This window comes from Podarcis melisellensis, assembly GCF_964234715.1.
Source record: "Podarcis melisellensis genome assembly, chromosome: 12".
Lineage (NCBI taxonomy): Eukaryota > Metazoa > Chordata > Lepidosauria > Squamata > Lacertidae > Podarcis > Podarcis melisellensis.
Window position 1 is genome coordinate 2,955,194 of NC_138544.1, and position 21,021 is coordinate 2,976,214.

The 21,021-nt window shown below is 43.5% G+C and overlaps 1 protein-coding gene across 2 annotated transcripts in view; it reads left to right on the forward strand.

The window, feature by feature from the left end:
• EGFR (epidermal growth factor receptor) overlaps nucleotides 1–21,021 on the forward strand; it is a 146,485-nt gene that overhangs the window by 105,827 nt on the left and 19,637 nt on the right. For both annotated transcript variants that reach the window (XM_081931013.1, XM_081931014.1), the window contains exons 10-19: nucleotides 87–160; nucleotides 2,900–2,990; nucleotides 5,096–5,295; nucleotides 6,215–6,347; nucleotides 10,066–10,165; nucleotides 11,658–11,815; nucleotides 17,301–17,336; nucleotides 18,104–18,245; nucleotides 18,881–19,003; nucleotides 20,070–20,168. In XM_081931013.1, coding sequence (XP_081787139.1) covers nucleotides 87–160; nucleotides 2,900–2,990; nucleotides 5,096–5,295; nucleotides 6,215–6,347; nucleotides 10,066–10,165; nucleotides 11,658–11,815; nucleotides 17,301–17,336; nucleotides 18,104–18,245; nucleotides 18,881–19,003; nucleotides 20,070–20,168 — 1,156 coding nt within the window. The remainder of the gene's footprint in view (nucleotides 1–86; nucleotides 161–2,899; nucleotides 2,991–5,095; nucleotides 5,296–6,214; nucleotides 6,348–10,065; nucleotides 10,166–11,657; nucleotides 11,816–17,300; nucleotides 17,337–18,103; nucleotides 18,246–18,880; nucleotides 19,004–20,069; nucleotides 20,169–21,021) is intronic.

The following is a 21,021-nucleotide window of genomic DNA, read 5'->3' on the forward strand; positions in this document are numbered from 1 at the left end:
TTATTGTTGAGTCTAATGTGGAGCAGAGAAATGTGGCTTATCTGTTAGCTCAGTCACTGAAGGTTCTGTTATTCTCTGTCTTCTAGTGATTCATACACAAGGACACCCCCCTTGGACCCAAAGAAGCTGGAGATCTTTAAAACTGTTAAAGAAATCACAGGTTAGTGATATCAAGTTGTTTAAAAGCCTCATCTCTCAGACTAGAAAAGGACTGAGATTGTAGGAGACCAGCATCTACTGTTAAGAAGTAGACTTTTTTATTCCAACATATACAAATAAAATCCATTGTGCATAGGCTACAGACCATGTTTTGCATTTACATTCATATAAGTTGGAATAGCACTTGGTCCCAAAAGAGCCATTTAATGCGTTTGACACCAGAAGCAATAGAACCAAAACATTTTTACACCTGGAGTTCTCACACTTGGTAGCAATGCTTCTCCCTAAGTGAACAGAAAACATTTTGAACTTCTGCAGATGCAAAGTCAAGATGGGAGTCGGGAGCAAGTCAGCAATAACTCACAAAAAGTCAGTGAAGTTAACTCTTTATTCATGGAGACCAAAACAGCTCAGGCCTAGTGAGCACAGCAACTCTTCCCTGTAGGTCTTGCCCCAGTGAGGCAGTTGCAAAGGCTGAAGGTTCCCTGTCTTTCTAAGACTCCTCCTTCCCTGGGTCCTTCCCAAGCAATCCAAGGCTCCATGTCTTATCTCTCTTGCTCCACCCTCTTCCTTCATCTCTGTGTTCTGGGAGACAGACCAGAGGAGAGGGGAGCTGCTCACAGCAGGAGGGGGAGCAGCCTGCCTGATCTCTGCTCCTCTCCAGCCTTCACTTCTGCCTCTAACTCTGGACTGTTCTCTGCCACAGTACTTGTAGTAACAAAAAAACCCCTGTCTAATACTGCTTTCATATTTCTTTCAGTACCTCCCCTGCTCCATCCCCTCAGAGGAGGAAGGCGTCTCTTTCCTTCCCCGCTTCTCAGCCAGCCTTAGTCAGCGTGCAAGGAGTTGCTGGTGCCAGCACTGGTCCAGCCAAAAGGCTTAGAGCACGGCTGAGGCGAGGGGGGAGGCAAGTGAGGAGGCTGTGGCACTGAGCCCCCCTGAAAGTGCCCCAAGGCTCACTGATGGGGCCCAACCCCCCGTTTTAGAAACATCAAGCTACCAGTCACTTGTTCTGATCCTAGAGGTTGAGCGTGAATTGTGTGAGAGAGAGCAGGCAAGGACTCCCCAACAGTCTCATGATTAGGGCAAGTTCTGGTATGCTGTTTCTATGGTGTGAAAACATATTTTCCTTGCTTTCATGTTAGCCTCAATCTTTTGTGGGTGAATAATGCAAAGACAGCCAAGATGTTTGTCACAGTTCTTGTTTATTGTACATTTCAAAATGAAATAAAAACATTCATTACAGAAACAGAAAGGCCAAATGACTTTTGTGACTGATGGGGAGAATACATCTGGCACACTTGTTACCCCCGGAGGGGCTTTCGATCGGGTGGAGAAGAGGAGTAGATTTCCCTGCTGCAGCCCTTCTGGTTTCCACTCTGTTGTGAATGGCCCCCAACTCTCTGGAGCTGTTTGTAGGGGACACTGGGGGCTGCAGAAGGGAGGGGGAGTTAGGAAAAAAACCCTTCTCCTCCTCTTCCATTAGTGGATGCATCTGCTGGATCAAAAGCCCTTTTGTAAGCGCAGGAACACCAACTGGATTCTACCCAGTGATGATAACAATTATTTAAAACAAATATTCTCTGGATAATGATGACGTTGACGATGATTTATTTGTACCCCCACCCAACTGACTGGGTTCCCTCAGCCACTCTGGGTGGCTTCCAACAGAATACAATGAAACATCTCAATAGAAGGCTGCCTTCAGATGTCTCCAGAAAGCTGTGTAGTTGTTTATCTCTTTGACATCTATAGAATGGTAGTTGTTCACACAACAGCCTCGTAGCAACTCAGAACACAAGTCCCTCTTACTGTATTATGGTCATACCTGACATTTTTTTGAAAATTCAGAAAAGGATTCTTACTCCATCCCTTTCACTACTTGCCCTAGGATGCAAGTTAAAAGCAAAGGAAATCAGGAAATCTGTTTAACAAGTTGCCTCAAGAGTTTGCTGCATTGCTCTAGCAAGCTTAGTTATTGGAGGCCTAATTGTCAGTAATATGGTCCTGGTTCATACACTCACAATGTTCTCATTTGCATGGAGAAGGAAAGTCATGACCCCTGTGCACAACATCTATTATGGAGTGCATGGTCCATATTTGGCCAAAATGTTTGATGGCCTGATCTTGCTCATGGCATGGGGGGAGTAACTAATGCATTTCATTTCAATGTTTTAGGTCTGTGTGCACCCCTATTCTTTCTGGGCACAGCTCAATATTACACGTTGTCCAGATTGATGTGTTGCAGGCCTGCTTCATTTGTCACTTTCTCATTTGTCAGGTGGACCGAAAGACAGCTCAAAATGCTTGATGTTTTGAGAGCTCTTTCCAGAACACCATGCCGGGGCAGCTGGGAAGCCTAATAGAGTATTAGCCGCGTTAAGCATTACTGTAGTGCACTTTCTGCATTTTTGAAAAGGCATTCACTCGCCTGTGAAATAGTTTATCTTTGTGCCACCAGCAAAAGTTACAAGTTTCCAACAGAATTTGCTAAGGGAAGTAAAATTTCTGTGGTGTCTAACACAGCTCAGGTTTATAGACTCCAGCTTTTGTGATATTTAGCTGCCTTGGTGGCCTGCATGTAAACTGTTTACAAAGCAGTGTTAAAAATAGCTCCATGCCGAAGCTCCTTGAAATGTTCTTTGTTTTGATGTCCACATAAAAGTATGAAAGGAGCAAAGTCATTCTTGGTTGACAAAAATACTTTGTAAATGTGTTTATGCTATTGGTCTTCTTTCAGGATTCTTGTTGATCCAGGTTTGGCCACAAAATTTCAAAGATTTGAGTGCTTTTGAAAATCTGGAGGTTATACGAGGCAGAACAAAACAATTGTAAGTACAGCCATGTGCCAAAAATGCTTGTGTACTTGGGCTTATTTGTAAAAAAAAATGGCTAGAGGATTGGTCATGACCGACAGCCAGATTGCAGGCTGCAAATAATGTGGGATAGGGACCAACCACACTGCCACTGTTTTCTTCTATTTGCTTAAGGTTCCGCTGGGGAGGGGGACATTATCTTTGCTTAATTAACACATCTTTGTTTCTTCTATTATTCTTACATCCAAATTACGGATCAGGTAAGTATCTGCTTATCTTTAGCAGCTCTGCAGTATCTATTTTTACTACTGTATTCCATTAATTGGACTCATTTTAATTTTTGGTTTGTTGGTTTATTTGTTTGTTTTTAGAGAATGAAGCAGAAGAAGGAGGCCATATGAATTTTTCTTAAGCATTATTAAGCATTATATCAGAATAGCTAAACCAGAATTGAAGATTTGCAATAAACCAGGCTGTGAAACTATTGTTTGATGCGGGTTTATGGTTATTTATGTTAAGCAAGCCATTTTAAAGACTATTTTCCATGCTTCTCCAGTACTCTGCTTGCAAGATGATAAGAAGCAGGGGCACCATCTGGGGTGGTGGTGGGCTGAGCCCCCCCCCCTGAAAAAAAATAAAGGAGGGGATCCCTCAATATTCCGCAGTCTACTGGGTCCTGTTGGGGCTTTCTCCAGCTAGGGGAAGGCTGCACTGGCTTGCATGGTGTCAGGAAACGCCACAGGGATCAGCGTGTCTGGCATGAGGTCGCACCACCTGTGTAGCATCTCCCAATGCTGCAGGGACCAGCATGGCCTAGCAGAAGGCTGCACAGCATTTGGAGATGTGTGTCATGTCACACGTTTGGTGTCACATGCATGCTGGCAACCCGGCGCCTGTGACAAGAAGGTCTTCTTAGTGTTCCCCTGTAGTTGTGACCTGCATAACCTGCAAGCTGACCACAACCTACCATCTACACATTGTGGACTGTCAAGTATTTGACAACCCCAGGCTGTTTCTAGTAGCAATAGATAAATTTAATTTAACTGATTGTGGACTGCTGTACATTTATCAGATACATGGTTCCTGCTCACAGCTTCTGAGGAAGCTAAGCCATAGTTTGTAGCAAGCTAAGCCATAGTTTCATGCTTCATTTAGGATCTTGCCCAGGATTAAGGCAACAAAACAATTGGTAATATCTGTGATTACTCATTATGTCTGCACTGGATGAAGAACTAGAGGAGCACACATTGGGTGTGCATTAGGTCTGGGCGATGTACAGTACCTTGCCCAGGACCGCTTTGAGGGCCAGAGCACAATGGCACCTTCACCTGGCGGTATATCCTGGGTGGGGCTTGCCTGCCACTAACTCCCTCTGCCCCCAGTACCTGACATGTGGAGGGAGGAACAAGCAATACATCGCAGTGTTGAAATGCTGACATTGCCCAGCCCTAATGTGCATGTGTGTTAGAAGCTGATAGCGCACTGCAGGTTGCAGCTAAGAATGGTGTCCAAATCTGAAAAGCATGGATTGCATGTTAATAATAATGTTACCAAACTGTCTCAGATTTTCTCTGTTACCTTAAACTAGCCATGTAATACTGATTCAGAAGTTTCCCTAATGTGGCCTCCCAAACTTCTCCGTCTCCCAGGCCACCCCCCCCCTCTGTCCAGGCCATCCCCCTCGCTGGCCCTGCTTTGCACGCTCCTTGAGTGTTTTTGCCTGACTGGAATATTTCTTTGAACTCTGATGATGCCTTTGACTTCCCTGGATGGAGGATGGAGTGATGTCTTTGTGTGTAGAAACCAGTCTCCTGTAGAAAGCTAAAACTTCTCTTAGTAGTTCTGTCCACTTTTCCCTCTGGCCTTGCCCACCCGACCCAAGGCTCTCCAGAAGGGAATGTGGATCTCAGGCTGGAAAAGCCTCCTTATTCAGATTATTTTTTATACTAGAGAACTAAAATTAAAACATATTAAACAGCATATTTTTGTTTATTTCATTTGATTTATTTCAAAGCTTGTTTCTAGCACCAGAAAATCAAAAGAATAATGATTTTAGAAAAGCTGCATTTTTCTTTTCTCCCCTCCTTTTTTTTGAAACCATACTTTTTTTTCCATTTTAGGGGCCAATATGCTCTTGCTATCACTGGCCTGAACATAACATCTCTGGGATTGCGCAGTCTGAAGGAAGTAAGCGATGGAGATGTTGCCATTTTAAGAAACAACCACCTCTGCTTCGGTAACACAGTGGACTGGAATAAACTTTTTGTAACAAAAGATCAGAGCACAAAAATAATTAGAAACAGAGATGAAAGTGAATGTGGTAAGTTACTAGGGGCCACTTATCCAGTTCAAATTACCTGTAAATTTCAGAGAGACTTCTGCACATGCTTGCAGTTAATCACATTTTTAAAACGTTGTTGGTTTTGCATTTGTCTATATCCCCATAAGCATGCATTATTGGAAGCCTCAATCCCTAAGCTGCATATCAGGCACAGTTGAGCATAAGGACTGCCTGTGTGAACCTTCCTGTATCCTTCAGAGGCCCTATTTGATGCTCCTACTTTCAAAGTTTAGGAGGGTTACAACCAGGGGTGGGGGGAGAGTGCCAGCAGTCAGCAGCTCAGGCACTGGCTGAGGGTTTCAGGGTTGAGAAGGTCCCTTTCCGCACTCCTTAGGAGCCAAACTCTGTTCCCATTTGCAGTGGTCGCCTAGAAGCCCATTTCCTTGCTGCTCTGCTCTGAGAAACAGTTGAGGGGCTCCCTCTTCCCAGACACCCTGGCCAAAGCAGCAGGGCATGTTAATTTTTTCAACTTTAAAATTCCAAAATGAGGGGTGCTAAAAAGTTGCAAATAAATAATGACGTAGTGTAATATGTCAGGTGTTGTAATATGTTGAAGTGGTATTTACCTAATTTTAAGACCTGCTAAAGAGCAGATTGTTGTTGTTCTGTCTTGATAACAACATAACAAACCACGGAATTCAAAGAGGATTTACTTTCTTTTTCCCATGACTGTACATGTAAAAGGGGAGGGTGTTGTGGAGATCAGGTGCCTGAGAAGGCTTCTGGGTACCACAATCTAGGATGGAGGCAATACAAATAGATCCTAACCTGAATTCTAGCAATTCATTTAACTGAGTATCAGTGGAAACTGAATCATGTCCTTGATGCTTATCCTCTCTTGTGACTTTGACACCATCTTTTGAGATTTATTTAATGTTTAATTTATTTTGTCTGTTAGCCGCTGCTACAGAAATTTGCCATCCCCTCTGCTCAGACGAAGGCTGCTGGGGCCCGGGGCCCTTGCAGTGCTTTTCTTGCCGTTACTTTATTCGCCAACGGGAGTGTGTCAAAGAGTGCAACATTGTGCAAGGGTAAGCTAAGCGTTTCCTCCATTCTATTTAAATAAGATACTCAAATCTTAATCCTGTATATGTTAGCTTTCATGTGTGTCTGGACTCTGCATTTTGCTGAACCACAGAGAAGGATGGTGGCAGGGAGTTATTCTGCAGGAGTTGCATATAACTTAGCAATCAACACAGGTAACTAAGAATAAGAGAAGTTATAAGGACTATGGATCAAATATACTAGTGCCAATTATTTTGCTGGCACTGGCTGAGGAAAAAACAGGAAAATCAGTTATATCTAGTCTGTCAGGTGCAAAGGTCCCATGGACGCATGGAAATTGAATCCCAGCTAATGATTGTGATCCTGAGGCAAGAAGAACATGTTGTTCTTCTCTGATGTCAACTATGCAATATTTACTCCTCCACATGCTTCCCATAGAAAATATTTTTCTTGCTTTTCCTTCTACTATGTCTTTCTGAAATTCTTTGGCTAGTTTAAAACAAAATGAAACAAAAACCCAACATATACATAATGTAAACTTTTTGAAATACTTCATCTTTCAGCAGATGTTACCTTTTTATAAGTACTGTAAAATTCCTCCAGGTAATGCTTTGACCCACATGGCAAATTTGGTCTTTTCACATCAAATTATGATCAGACACAGTTTAATTAGTGGTAAAGTTACCTAGCATGTAATAGTTGAACCATCTGTTCTCAATTTTTATATTTTAATGATTCACTGGAAATTTCAGAGAAGCTTTGAATTTAAGTATCAGCTGATTAACCAATATAATTCAGTCCCTTGTTTAAAAATTGCATTGTGATTCCTCTGGGTTTGCCTGCATCTCCAGCCCACAGGATGTAATTGTGGCAAGGTATGAGGTGCACGTTACACTCCTGTGCCCCCATGTGTAGAATCTTCAAATGTTAACTGAAAATGATGCTTATAAATAACTGTGTGACTAGAGTCCACGCAGATACAACAAGCCACACTTGCACAGGCATTTAATAGATGAAGGACTTGTGTGAAAGACAGAAAAGCTTCACATGTTGTAGGTTAGAGCATGACAGAAGCTCACATCTGCACCTCATTGCATACACAATTGGCCTGCAGGACCTGAGCGACAGATACATAGCTCTGTGGTGGAGCTTGGTTGGTTGGGAGACAACGCTGAGAGCGCCTGTGGGGCTGAAGTCGAACTAGAACATATAGTAGGGCAAAAGGGTCCAGGTTCAGCCCATGGCATCATCCAGTTAAAGGTATAGCAGGTGGTGGGAATGGCCTCTGCCTCTGGAGAGCTGCTGTCAGCTGCAGTTGACAGTACTGGGCAGCATGGACAAATGGCCTGCCGCAGCAGAAGGCATCTTCCTGTGCCTCACCAAGCCAAACTCAACCAAGCAGCCCTCTCTTGCGACCTGCCAGGTGCCTGTTTCTCCAGCCCAAGAGAAGTAACATAAATGGGGATGAATGACTCCATGCTGCTGTTCATCTTTTCCCTAAGCTGAATAGCAGCATGCTGGGCCATTTCTCCCCCTCAGATCTGCATATGCTGCTCAGCTGAGTGTGGAGTACTTGAGAGTGTTGAGAAGGAGGCTGGACTACAGAGCATAGACATTGTGCCATATCCTCCATTGGTGGCTATCACAACCTCTTGCAGGAGCAAGTTTCATCATTTAGCTATGTACTACATGAAGAAGTGCTATGCTCTAGCCCAGGGGTTGTCAGCCTGGTCCCTGCCGCCCACTAGTGGGCGTTTTATTCTAGGTGGGCGGTAGGGGGTTCTACGGCAGAAGCTGAATCCTCCTTCCATCGAGCACTGGGGGGCGGTAAGGAAATTTTACCATCAAGAAAGATGCATTAGTGGGCAGTAGGTATAAAAAGGTTGACTACCCCGGTCTAGTGTTAGGTTTCTTTGTCTATGTTCTCCAAGCCATGCATAATTTTATAAACTTCTATCATGTCACTTCTTACTTGTCTTTTCTCTAACTAAAAAGTCCCAAATGCTGTAACCTCTTGGTCCTTTTGTTTACCCTTTTCTGAACCTTTTCCAACTCCACAATATCCTTTTTTCAGGTGTGGCAACCTAAATGTACCCAGGAATGTATCCAGCATTCCAAGTGCAGTTGCACCCTAGATATTGGCAGTTTTATTTTCTGTTCTAATGATCTCTAGCATAGAATCTGCCTTTTTCCCTGCTGCCATACACTGGGTTGACATCTTGATTGAGCTGTCTACTATGACCCCAAGGTCCTATTCCTGGTCAATCACCAGCATTTCAGATCTCCTGAGCATATATATGAAATTAAGGGGGTTTTGCACCAACATGTAGCTCTTTACACTTGTTTACATTGAAATGCATTTGCCATTTTACCAAACATTCGCTCAGTTAGAAGAGGTCCTTTTGGAGCTCTTCACAATCTCTTTTTATGTTAAGAACCCTGAACAATTTAGTATCATCAGCAAACTTCATCACCTCACTGCTCACCCCTGTGTGTTGTGGACCATGTGAGATTAGCCACATGCATATGGCACATTTCTAAACACATGTAGGAAGAAGCCATGTTTCTTGGATCCTATGCATACTAACTGGAGAATGTGCCCAAACAATGTAGAAAATGCCGTTGAGATATTCACATTCCCCAAGGCCTGTTGTGCATGATGTTGGAACCATGGGATGGAAAGCCAGCTGGACAGGCCCCAGCCGGAGCACCTCCCTTCTCAGCCTTGCCACTGCGGAGATCCCTCAGTCATCCTCCTCCGACGTGCGTCCGCGATCATGCTGCAATGCAAGAGCACACATTACTCAGCAGAGTAAACGCACAACAGATCTGGCTCGAGGCGTGGATACTAGACTACGTTTATTGTACATAAATCAGGACGAAGAAAACATGGCTTCTCTCCTTGTCATTCTTCTCGGAGAGAGAGAACACAAAAGCAATACAGAGTGGATGTTCCGCTCATGAAACTCCAACAGTCTGTGCTGGAATGTAATAGACATATGACATGTAACAATCCTGCACTTCTGCAGCAAGGGAGGAATGGAATTCCCAACACATAATGGTTAGAGAGTGTCCACAATTGGGATATCATGCATATTAACCAGGAAATTTGCACATTCTCCATGAGGCCTGTACACAATGTCCATTTGTTATGCAAATTGACCACTAAACTTAAATTCCCCCTAACATGAGGGTGGGGAATACACCTTGGTATCTTGCTATCCAGGATTGCCAGAAAAGAAATTGCAGAGTGCTGGAGAAATGTGTAGCTAGCACATCACTGGAAGGAGGCTTTGTCAGTGGGTGTGTGGGTGTCTGTAGTGCTCACTACTACTATGATGCTTTTGGGCATCATAGGTATTCCACAGCCACTCCTCAGTCTGACCGGGTGACATGATTGGAATTTCCTCCCAGGTATTAAACTTGAATAATCCACTACCTTAGCACTGTCACCTCCCTGGTCTTTGAAGCTAATGGGATTGTCTGTTTGGGTCTGGGTTGTTAATGTTGGAATGTCTTAGCAAGATTTTGGAAGTGACAGAACAGGCTTGTTTTAGTGTTGCTTCTTCCAGTGCTATAATATAGTCCTTCTGCCCTCCTTTATTTATGTGCATCAACCCTGTCAAAATACTACATTAATGTTTCAGCACTCGGAAACTTGGAGTCATATCTTGCTGTTAAAGTTATATGCACTTATCTATCCATTTGCTGTTAAAGTTATATTCACTTTTCTATCCATTTCAGGAATCCTCGGGAGTTTGTAAGAGAGCTTGAGTGTCTTCAGTGCCATCCAGAATGCCTGGTGCAAAATTCAACTGAATTCAACGCAACTTGCACAGGACCTGTAAGTGCATATTATCTTGCAATCTTATTCCCAACAATACTTTAATGTTCACTTGCCCCACTCCCTAAACCATGGCGGACTCAGATCTGTGCAATGCAGCAACAGAGGGTGCAGGTAAATCTGCTTGGTGGGTGGAGGGACTGGGAGCTCATGTAGGTAGGAGAACCCTATTCCTAGCCAAGCCTAAGTGATGCGTAAGTCATTTGCCCATAAGGGCTCCCCGTCCATGTGCAGAGCACTTCCCTCCACTGAAATAAAAGCAGAATCATTTTCATGTTGGATCTCCTACATCCATAAGCAGTTGCTAGTTTGGGTGAAGGGAAGTATGTAAGTTTTGTATTGGGGGGAGGACAGTAGCTGTGATAATGATGGGCAATTAATCACTGCAAAATAGGGGGGGCACAATTTTAATCTTTAGTGAGAATTCAGTTTTTGGCACCATAGTGTTACATCAGTGTTACATTTTACATAAAATATCCCAACTCTGCTCCTGCATATCCAAAAAGGTACAAGCAACATAACTCCCCACAGCTAACATTCCTGAAGGACACTCAACTTGCCTCTTAAGGGGAATGTTCTAGGGCCAGCAGATGTCTAGAGATGTGGGGCTTGGTTGTCTCCAATAGTTTTTGAAAATTTAAACATCTTGCCTGCAACACTATTTACCACAGTTACTGCCAGAAAGAAGGCCATCATATCTGTGGCATAACACAGTTGGGGGAAAGGCTGGGAACAAATCACGGAGCAATCAAGGAGGCTGGATGGAATTTAAGAGGGCACAGTAGCAAGCAAATTGGAATGGTTCTGAGGAGGAGCTGTTGACCAGCCTGCCAGCTAGGAGGCATTTCATGCATTTGGTAGCCATGGGTATCAAGCTGTATGAAGGGCTTCTCAACCTGCTGGGTTGCCCTATCTCCAGCACTGATGTGCGCCATTGGTGTCCCCACTCAATGCACAGTCAGCATTAGTCTAAAGGAAGCATACTCTTTCCACAGGAATGGGAATCCTGATCACTCAGGGTTCCTGTCCCCATGAAGGAAGCCCTATGAAAGTACACCCCTACGTTTGTATGCCCCCGCTTTCTGGCCGACGTCATATGTGCTTTGGCTGGCTAGGGCTGGTGCATGCATCTTAACAGCAAGACCAACTGACTCATTCTTGAGAGCCCCTTCACATTCACATGGCCCTAAGTGGTAACCGTCAGGTGGGTGGTGCTGTTGACGAAGGAGGAAGGAGCAGAGAAGGTGGGTGGAGATTTATTCGGAGCAACACCATTACTCCAAGAGGCTGTGTTTCTTAGCCTCTCTCTGTGAATATTCAATAAACAACATTGGCAAGAACCTTCCTTGTCTTATCCATTCCTGGCAACCTACCGTGGGGGGTTGGATCCTCTGACGCCTGACATTCAGTAACCTTTATGCCATTCCATTAGTGCACTTCTCAGCTCATGGACAAAAGTATTTTATATCCCAATTTCTTATTTCTTACGCAGGGTCCAGGCAGTTGTCTGAAGTGTGCCCATGTAAAAGATGGTCCTCATTGCGTTAAGTCATGCCCCGCTGGTATTTTGGGTGAAAATGATACCATTGTCTGGAAATATGCAGATGAAAATTCAGTGTGTCAACTATGTCATCCAAACTGTGTTCGCGGGTGAGTAGAAACACTTTATTTTAAAGCAAATTGAAGTGATAAGCATTTTAATTTGTGAATATTAACTGTGTAAACAAAAATACTAAAAACTTAACTTAACAAGCATGAAAGCAAGATACAATCAAAACTAAACAGAACTGCTACATTCTAAAGATTTGGAAGTGATTTTGGTGTTTTAGGTTTTAAAAAATTGATTTCATACATGGGGGCATATAAAATCTTTAAAAAGATTTGTAGTTGAAAGTGGAACTGCTGAAGCTGTTGTGTCTGGTATACAGAAAAATATGTAATGTTGTCATGTTGAAATCCAATTATTTTAACTGATGTCATCAAGGTTCAACTTGCATATTTTCCCCCATGAGCCAAGTTTCAGCTTGGGGGATGAGATTATAATCAAGATATGAAGGGAAAGGTTTTTTTTTTTAAAAAAAGAACAACCTTTCCCAGTGCCATAGCCTTGTTTGATTTGGGTCCCACCCTGAGTGCTCCTTGGAAGGACAGATCCTGAAGCTGAGGCTCCAATACTTTGGCCACCTCATGAGAAGAGAAGACTCCCTGGAAAAGACCCTGATGTTGGGAAAGATGGAGGGCACAAGGAGAAGGGGACGATACAGGACGAGATGGTTGGACAGTGTTCTTGAAGCTACCAACATGAAAAAAAATCCTTCCAGTAGCACCTTAAAGACCAACTAAGTCAGTTCTTGGTATGAGCTTTCGTGTGCATGCACACTTCTTCAGATACCAAGTGTGTGCATGCACACGAAAGTGTGCATGCACACGAAAGCTCATACCAAGAACTGACTTAGTTGGTCTTTAAGGTGCTACTGGAAGGAATTTTTTTTGTTTTGACTATGGCAGACCAACACGGCTACCTATCTGTAACTACCAACATGAGTTTGACCAAACTGCAGGAGGCAATGGAAGACAGGGGTGCCTGGCGTGCTCTGGTCCATGGGGTCACGAAGAGTCGGACATGACTAAATGACTAAACAACAACTTACAGCTTGTTAACACTTCTAAAAGACTGAGACATCATAATGGTTCACACCTAGTTTTATGTGGGCAGCCCCAAAGAAGGCCCAGTTTTAAGAACCTCTTGGATTAGAACCGTACTGACACCTGGTGGATAATTAATATATTGTGTTTAGGGACTTCCTTATGGTACAACACGATTGTCTAAACCAGGGGTCAGCAAACTTTTTCAGCAGGGGGCCAGTCCACTGTCCCTCAGACCTTGTGGGGGGCCAGACTATATGGGGGGGGGAGAACGAATTCCTATGCCCCACAAATAACCCAGAAATGCATTTTAAATAAAAACACACATTCTATTCATGTAAAAACACCAGGCAGGCCCCAGAAATAACCCAGAGATGCATTTTAATTAAAAGGACACATTCTACTCATGTAAAAACATGCTGATTCCCGGACCGTTCACGGTCCAGATTTAGAAGGCGATTGGGCTGGATGCAGCCCCCAGGCCTTAGTTTGCCTACCCATGGCCTAAACAGATCTTTAAAAGGGATACGTGCACTCAGTGCTTTTTTGGTTGAAAAATAAATGCGGTGCCAGAACCCGTGTAATGATTGAAGTGCTGTGGGTGCCAGCACAAAATGGCTGCTATGGGCAACAAAAAAAGGAGGTGCTGGTACTCGGTACCCGTGAGTACTGCCACAAAAAAGTCCTGCGTGCACTGAAGCCACAGCCTCATGTAAGGGATATTCTATTTTGTTTTAGAGAATACAGTGGTGCCTCGCAAGACGAAAAGAATCCGTTCCCCGATTCTCTTCGTCTAGCGGTTTTCTCGTCTTGCGAAGCAAGCCCATTAGCGGCTTAGCAGATTAGCGGCTTAGCGGGCTTAGCGGATCAGCTGATAAGCGGCTTAGCGGATCAGCGGATCAGCTGATAAGCGGCTTAGCGGATCAGCTGTTAAGCGGCTTAGCAGCTTAGGAAAGGGGGGGAGCGAAAAAAACCCGTGGGGACTCGCAAGGTTTTTTTCGTCTTGCGAAGCAACCCCATAGGGAAATTCGTTTTGCGAAGCGCCTCCAAAATGGAAAACCCTTTCATCTAGCGGGTTTTCTGTCTTGCAAGGCGTTCGTCTTGTGGGGCACCACTGTATATATGCAGAAAACTTCTGTCAGTTTAGGTCTTGTGACTTCCAACTAAAGAACTGGAGGGCAGCTGAGCAAGACGCAGCCTGCGTGCACCTTCCCCTGCAAGCCAGAGCTGCTTTTCCACTGCTTGCAGAGAGGGCGCCGTGGGCTGTGGCCTCCTCACAGCAGCCCCCTCCCATTGGGGCAGCTGAGAAGGAGGGAACAGGCCTGCACCCTGGCACCTGCAAGCAGCGTCATAGTGCTGGGTTCACAGGGGCCAGGGCGCAGGCCTGTTGCATCCATCTCAGCTGCCCCCCAATTGTAGAGGGCCATGAGAAGGATGCAGCAGCCCATAGTGCCCTCCCAGGGAACTCAGCGCTGCTCACAAAAGCAGTACTGGGCTTGCGGGGCCAGGGTGCAGGCCTGCTCACGGCACCCTGTGAGCCCCACTTTGTTTTTGCAAGTCTTGCAAAGTGGTGCTGGGCTCGCCATGAGCGTGTCCTGCTTTGCAGACATGGGCAGGGGTTGCTCTTGTGGCTTACCCCAGCCATGCCTCATCCCCATGGTGTGCCCTGCATGTGCGCCCTCCCTGGCATTACCAAAATCAACATTTTTCTTCAGTGAAAATAATACACAATGTCACTTTTAGGTGTTATCTGTGCAGGAGTGAATTTTCTGCAAGCAGCTCTCATGTGACCCAGCTACTGATTGGGCCTGATCACAAGGAATACAAAATGGGTGGCTTGCTAGAAATGGATGCTGATTCCATGGGAAAGTTCTATGGATTTGGTCCCACAAGGGTGGGTCATGTAAAGGTTATTACTGCTCTCTGAGAGCCTTTCAAAGAAAAATGACTCTCTCAGATGGCAAATATAACATTTTAAAGGGGCCCCACTTTTACCTTACAAGTTCAGAGTCTATCACACATGATAAAGCAAGAGGCAGTCTGATTTAATGAGTTTATATTCTAAACTGACTCCTTCTTGAATGGGAATAGGAAGGTGTTCAAAACTTTTGGGTCATGGAAGGCCAGAGTAAAATAGCAGATTCCATCTTACTGATGAAAGTGTGATTAGTCGATTGCAGAAATATCCAAACCTACCATACTTCTGTTTGGTTCTAAAACCTACATAGGAACATAGAATAGCTTCCTGGATCAGGCCAATGGCTCATCTAGTCCAGCATCCTGTTCCTGCACTGGCCAGCCAGATGCCTGTGGGAAGGTAAAGGTAAAGGGACCCCTGACCATTAGGTCCAGTCGTGACCAACTCTGGGGTTGCGGCGCTCATCTCGCTTTACTGGCCGAGGGAGCCAGCGTTTGTCCGCAGACAGCTTCCAGGTCATGTGGCCAGCATGACTAAACCACTTCTGGCGAAGCAGAGCAGCGCACGGAAACGCCGTTTACCTTCCCGTTGGAGCGGTACCTATTTATCTACTTGCACTTTGTGCTTTCGAACTGCTAGGTTGGCAGGAGCAGGGACCGAGAAATGGGAGCTCACCCTGCTGCAAGGATTCGAACTGCCGACCTTCTGATCGGCAAATCCTAGGCTCTGTAGTTTAACCCACAGCGCCACCTGCGTCCCTGCCTGTGGGAAACCTGCAAGCTAAACATGGACACAAGAGCATCTCTCGCCTCCTGTGGTTTCCAGCAGCTGGTATTCGGAAGCCTTGCTGCCTCCAAGTGTGGAGGCAGAGCAGAGCCATCCTTGTGGCCCTTGTGGTCTCTTCCAACTCTATGATTCTATGATTCTTCCTGGCTGGTAGCCACTGACAGCCTTCTCTGTCATGAATTTCTTCTTCTACAATGTGGTGGCAGCTGTTGTCTTCTAGTATCACATGTCCACAGGTTAACTGAATAGCCATCTTCGTTGGCACTGTAGCTGGAGTGTGTGCCGGTGCTTCTTCCACCTCTCCCTCGTGGTGAGGACACAAGACTCCCTCCAGTTCCATTGCTGGCTTCTTCTGGCTCTTCTAGGCACAACAGTAATAGTAGGGTAATAGATCAATATTCTCAGGAAGACAGTGGGATCAGATTGCCCACAAGGGTGTGAGGAGTGTGGTCTTGTTAACTGAGGTTGCATACCCACCATACATTTAAAATACACGCAAACAAATCCTGGGAACTGTAGTTTATCAGAGAATTGTTTTTTCTTGTTAAATTCTTGTCCCAAAGTTTTTACATTAAGTATCCTGTGAGAGGCCATAAATCTAAGCAACCTGGCTGTAGATTAACTTGGAAATAGTGGGCTCAGGAAAAACATTGTTCGAATTGTTTTGGGAAATTGGCCCAAACTTACTGTGCCTGTACCAAGTGAATTAAAATGTTTGTATGTGCAGATGAAAACCTGTGTTCATGATGACAGTGGATGAACTGCATAGTTTCAAGGATTTTTATGCAGGCTTCACTTTTACAGCAAATGAGGAGAGCAAAAGAGATGTATTTCAAAGTTTCAAAGATTCAGTTTAATATTTCTTATCTTAGTTTCTGAATGAGCACTATAAAACTGTTCAAGAATGTTAAGAGGGGATATTTCTGGTTCTTTAAAATATGCACAACTTCTGTGGACTGTTGTCACAAAATCCCACATGTGATATATAGACTAAAGGAGAAGCTAATTTATATAAACAGCTTCTAAATCTTGAGAAACTCTGGTATACCCACACCTCTGCTATCCATGAAACAGTACTGCATTAGCCTTTTGTGGGCAAATCCATGTTTTTTGCTCCTCCATTATAAAACCACCTTGCACGTCATAAGTCAAGTCATTAAGATTAAAGATTTCCCCTTAAACAAAAAAAATTTCTGTTACACAGGGTGCACTGAATAGCCTGAGGACTGGAATTGAGAGATACCCCTTTGTGTTAGTTCTATCCCCAGATATTTTAAACCAATACTTTTCTACTAGCAAGAATGTTAAAAGTGAGCATTTTGTCCACTCACAGCAAAATTGCTGGTTCCTTTCATGTAGTCCAGCAAACAGTTGTTTCTTTGTGATAGGATGCTTTGTGTGGTCTTTTTGAAATCTGAATAAGGCACTGCCTTTTAAGAGATTGAATTTGTACTTTGGGAGGGGGGCGGGAATTGGAGGTTCTGTGCACCGTTTGAATAATGGACTTGAATAATGTTCTGGCAGGCTCTCTTCCCAGTATGCTTAAAACACTGAGTTAGAAGCTGTTCCTTTAGTACAATGTACCCTACTCTTTTAACAAATGCATCTAGTTCAAGGATCTTGACATTTTCCCAGGTCCTGTATTTCCTTAGCAAGCTTGTTGTCTTTATATATTTAAAAAATGTGTGCAGGGCAAAAGAAGAATTGAAGAATCTAGCAGTAAACGTATTAATTCTGCTGCCTCTTCTCCATCTCTCTGTGTTTGTGTGTGTGATTTTTTTACAGGTGCAAAGGACCAGGGCTTGAAGGTTGTCCTAATGGGTAACTATTGCTAACTATTGCTAATTAATTACATGTCTATACTGAACATAACCTGTATACACACACCCATATTTCATGGTTATAATGTGTTTTGCTTATGGCTAAAATATAATATTGAAACACTAGAAATATAATGACCCTCTGAATATACAACATGGATTTCCAATGTGTATATATTATAGTCCCTGGAAATGTATGGTTTAAGCACAGCAAGTTAATATAATTTTGACTGTTCTGTAGATAGCATTTTTTTTTTCTTATTCCTCTTCCTATTTCTGTTTGGTAATCAAGGCTAATATGTAAGAATTGATTTTTATGTTGATTTAGGCTGACAAAGCATACATGCTGGCTGTCACAGCTCTGCATTAATGTTTATTTATTATTAAATTTATATACTACCCTTCATCACAAAATCTCAGGGTGGTTTACAACATAAGAACAAGATTAAAACAAAAACACAAGTAAATCATTAAAACATCCCCCCCCCCCAAAAAAAAGAATCCCCCACCACATTACAAGGCTGTAGAATATTAATCTGCCCAAGGCTTGGTTGAAGAGAAACGTTTTCACCTGGCGCATAATAAAGATATATGATGAAGGCAGCAGGTGAGCTGCCCTGGAGCAGAACTAGAAGAATGATCTGGTTTTATTTTGTCCCCCTTCATTTAAAATCAAGGTTCTCAGCTCTGGATACTCAGTAGATAGTGAGTTTCCTTCCTCACCCTCCTATGAGATTAAAGATAATTACTTCTGTTTTTGCCTTCTAGTTCTAAGATCCCCTCCATTGCAGCTGGAGTTGTTGGAGGCATCCTCTGCTTTGTCGTTATCGCACTGGGCATTGGCCTTTACCTTCGTAGGCGTCGCATTGTTAGAAAACGTACTTTGCGCAGATTGCTGCAAGAAAGAGAGGTAGGTGGAGCACCTTGTTTTGTAATGTAGTGCCCAAAACTGACACAAACAATGTATGCCAGGGTCTTGGAGTCTTTTGCAAATTATCAGTGCAAATAAGCAATTATTTCCTATTCGTTTCATGAAATCCAGGTGTCTTCCCTCAAAGAAGTACATTGGGGGTGGGGGGAGATAACACTCTTTCAGTAGGACTCAAACAATAGTCTATTCTTCCTAAGTAAATATGACTCTGCACATGCTACTCAAGGCCATTGTGCAATCAGTCATGGCCATGATATTATGCCATACTCTGACCCTGCTGTCCATGTTAATTCTGGACAGAACCTCGCTCATATTCGAGCAAAACACATTGGAGCCTCCATTTCTCCATGACACTGAGATTTCATACCTGACCTTGAGACTGTAATGATGGATTTGCTTACCTTGAGCTTTAAAAACAAGGCTCGCAATCTTGTGAGTTCCTTGCCTTGTACTACATTATGTTATTCAGGAAAATCAGGTGAAATGTAAGTTTGTCACCTGTTTTGTTCTTCTCAAAAAAAAGTGAGGTAATCCTATCTGGGGTTTATTTTTGTTTTTAATATAAAAAGTAGGAAGCCTGTCACTTTAAACCATATTCTTTTGGTATTTGACAGCTTGTTGAACCCCTGACTCCCAGTGGGGAGGCACCAAACCAGGCACTGCTAAGAATTCTAAAGGAAACTGAATTTAAAAAAATCAAAGTTCTTGGCTCTGGAGCGTTTGGTACCGTCTTTAAGGTAAGGTCAGAAAAAGATTGAATGGTTCAAATTAATCAGAATGTTCTCTCATTGTATGATGGTAAAACATTTGCTTGTTTGGCTCAGGAGTAATGCTTCTTCACTGCTCTTTCCCCTCCCTTAGTATAGCATTAAACTTTCACTGGCATAAATATAGTTTTTAAGCCAGAAACTGAAAATAGGATTAGAAACAATCTTTAAACTTTGGCTTAAAAGCTAATTTTGGTTACTAGTAATTGTGGTTACAACAGTGGTACAGATTTCAATTCTGCACCTAGTTAACATTAAGTAAAAAGGCCTTCTCGGTAGTGGCACCTGCCCTGTGGAATGCCCTTCCACCAGATGTCAAAGAGAACAACAACTACCAGACTTTTAGAAGACATCTGAAGGCAGCCCTGTTTAGGGAAGTTTTTAATGTTTGATGCATTACTGTATTTTTATATTTTGTTGGAAGCCACCCAGAGTGGCTGGGGAAGCCCAGCCAGATGGGCGGGGTATAAATTATTATTATTATTATTATTATTATTATTATTATTATTATTATTATTGAGGGGGAGGAGCCTGAAAGCCCATATTACATTCCCCGTTCCCTAGCCATCAGATCTGGGCCATTGCTGCTGCCACTTCCCACTTTTGAGCAAGATGTTAATTAAAGCTTTTGCAAAAATCTCTACAAAAAGATGAAATTTTGAGCACATTTTTAGGAAATTCACCAAAATCTATACTTCTGACAGATTTCCCCAGACATTTCAGCGATTAGTGATTTCTGCCCAGATGCTGTTTACAAGGGCCGGATCCTAGCTATGAAATTCCAGACATATGGTGGCCCTAAATTGAACTAGTGCATTATTCAAACCCCAGTCAGAGCATGAGAGGGCTGAGGTCTCTTCCTGCTGTAGGATTCTATGATCATTTCTAGAAATTTTGTGGTATATACTTAACCCTGAGGGGTTACCTAGCTCATTGTTGGCTTCTGTGTTCACATCCCTGTTGAAGTCTCCATATACTTTCCATGCAAACTTTTGCTCTTTAGCTCTATGCTAAATTTAACCTTTTTATTTTATAGGGGCTTTGGATTCCAGAAGGCGAGAGAGTTAAAATTCCTGTAGCAATTAAGGAATTGAGAGAGGCCACATCACCTAAAGCCAACAAAGAAATTCTTGACGTGAGTCTCCCCCCCCCCCCCGCCCACACTTTTGAAGCATTGAAATATTGGTTACTGCGATTTTATAGCATGAAGACAAATATAAATTTATGTTCATCCTTAATTGGGTTTGGAGGGGAGACACTTTACATTTTCCATCAACTGCTTTTAGGAAGTAATTCTAAAGTAAGGTTGCCATATTTCAAAAAGGTTTTGGGCTAAAGTTGTTGAGCTTCCAACATGGCTTGCCTTATGTCTAGATTTCCCCGGACATTTCAGCAATTTCCGCCCGGACACTGCTTCTGCGTGCCATATTCCAAGTATGTCCGGGAAATTCTGGACATATGCCAACCCTATTCTAAAGAGAACTGTTGCAGGCAGAGAAGGAGGTTCATGGCTAGAGATGCCCAAAGAGCTCCACCATTGTTCTACGGGAAGAGATTTGGCCCATGGTGGGGGCCAAAATGAGAAAGGCCGAGGGACTACAGGATTGTGGGGTGGGAAGAATTGGGGGAGTTGAAGATGCTGGGAATCTCAGGTGAGCTACCCACGTAGTGGAAGATGCTCCCAGTACCAATCACTACATGGAAGCAGAAAAAGGTTCAGATAGTCTACTGTTACAGAAGATAAGGCTCAGCAAAACAATTCTGGACATAGATATATGCAGCTTGTAGGCAGTGATGTGGCACAGGGGTGGCTGAGGGGGCCATCGCCCTGGGTGCATTTTTGGTGGGTGCATCAAGGCCTCGTCGTGAGCAGCTGTGTCCTTCTCAGTGCTCTCCAGATTTTATATTTGGTGTTGGGTTCTTTTTTGAAAAATGTAAGTCAGTTTGAATAATAATAATAATAATAATAATAATTTTTATTTGTATCC